At 54.8% G+C, this 1137-nt stretch overlaps 1 protein-coding gene across 1 annotated transcript; it reads left to right on the forward strand.

The window, feature by feature from the left end:
* The first annotated feature begins 314 nt into the window (after positions 1-314).
* Positions 315-887, forward strand: LOC121433178 (ubiquitin-like protein 4B). The gene has a single exon (XM_041631510.1). The coding sequence runs from the start codon at positions 315-317 to the stop codon at positions 885-887; it is 573 nt and encodes a 190-aa protein (XP_041487444.1).
* Positions 888-1137: the final 250 nt, after the last annotated feature.

A 1137-nucleotide genomic window follows, 5' to 3' on the forward strand; every position in this document is an offset into this window, starting at 1 on the left:
TCTGTTTCAGCTCTCTTTACATTTTATTTCCTGGTCACTTCACACCCCCTGCCCCACCTCTTCTCCCCTCTTTCTCATAGGAAAGATGCTTTATGTTTACAATGTCCCTTTTCTGTCCCTAGAGTTCTGCTATGGAAATGAGCCCTCCCACAACATTGTGACATCACTGAACATTAGCTAGTGGCTGCCCAAGTGAGCTGGGCCCTTACCCTGCTGGGAGCAGTGGCCCTCTCGTGACAGGGTCACCCTATAGGGCCCTCTACCTTCAGGGCAACTCCCAGAGCATGGATCCCTCCTGATTTCTCTCTGGCCCAATGTTCCTCACGGTCAAACTGCTCCTGGGCCGAAGATGCAGCCTGAAGGTCTCTGGAAAAGAGAGTGTGGCCACACTGAAGAAGCTGGTTTCTCAACACCTGCAGGTGCCAGCAGAGCAGCAGCACCTGCTGTTCCGGGGCCAGCTCCTGGATGATGACAAACACCTCTCCGATTACAGCATCGGGCCCAACGCCTCCATCAATGTCATCATGCGGCCTCCAGAGGAGGCAGCGCTAGACAAGACCCATCCGCCCCAGCCCCTGTGGCTCCAGCTGGGCCAGGTCCTAGGCAAACATTTTGGGCCTAAGGATGCCAAGGCAGTGCTGGGGCTGTTGAGGCAAGAGCACGAGGAGCGCCTGCAGAGGCTGAGCCTGGAGGCCCTGGAGCAGTTGGTGGGCCAGCTCCTGGCACAGCAACAGCTTGAAGAGCTGGCTGAGGAAAAGGAGGACCTGGCTGCTGCCTCAGAGCGCCAACAACGTGATGAAGGAGGCGGAGAAGAGGAGGAGGAAGAGGAAAAGAATGGGAAGGAGGCTGATCAGCAAACTGGTCCATCCTACTCTCTTGCTCACTAAACTTCCCCTGGCCTGATTCTTCCTGTTCTCGGGCAGTGTTTCTCATTACTTTCTCCCGATGGAGACACATTCATCCCTCTTACTGAACCTTGAAGTAGCTGGAGGGTATCTGGATCCTTCTACACCCTCTAGCCTGTAGGTCCTCGTCTGAAGTGCAGAATGATTCTAGCACCATCAGTCTCTGCTACAAGAATTCTGGACGAGCCAAGGTACCCTATAGGGACTGTCAAAATTCACCCCAGCTCTGGGG

Source organism: Microtus oregoni, unplaced genomic scaffold (genome assembly GCF_018167655.1).
Source record: "Microtus oregoni isolate MIOR12 unplaced genomic scaffold, Mior012 000000F_ref0000247, whole genome shotgun sequence".
NCBI lineage: Eukaryota > Metazoa > Chordata > Mammalia > Rodentia > Cricetidae > Microtus > Microtus oregoni.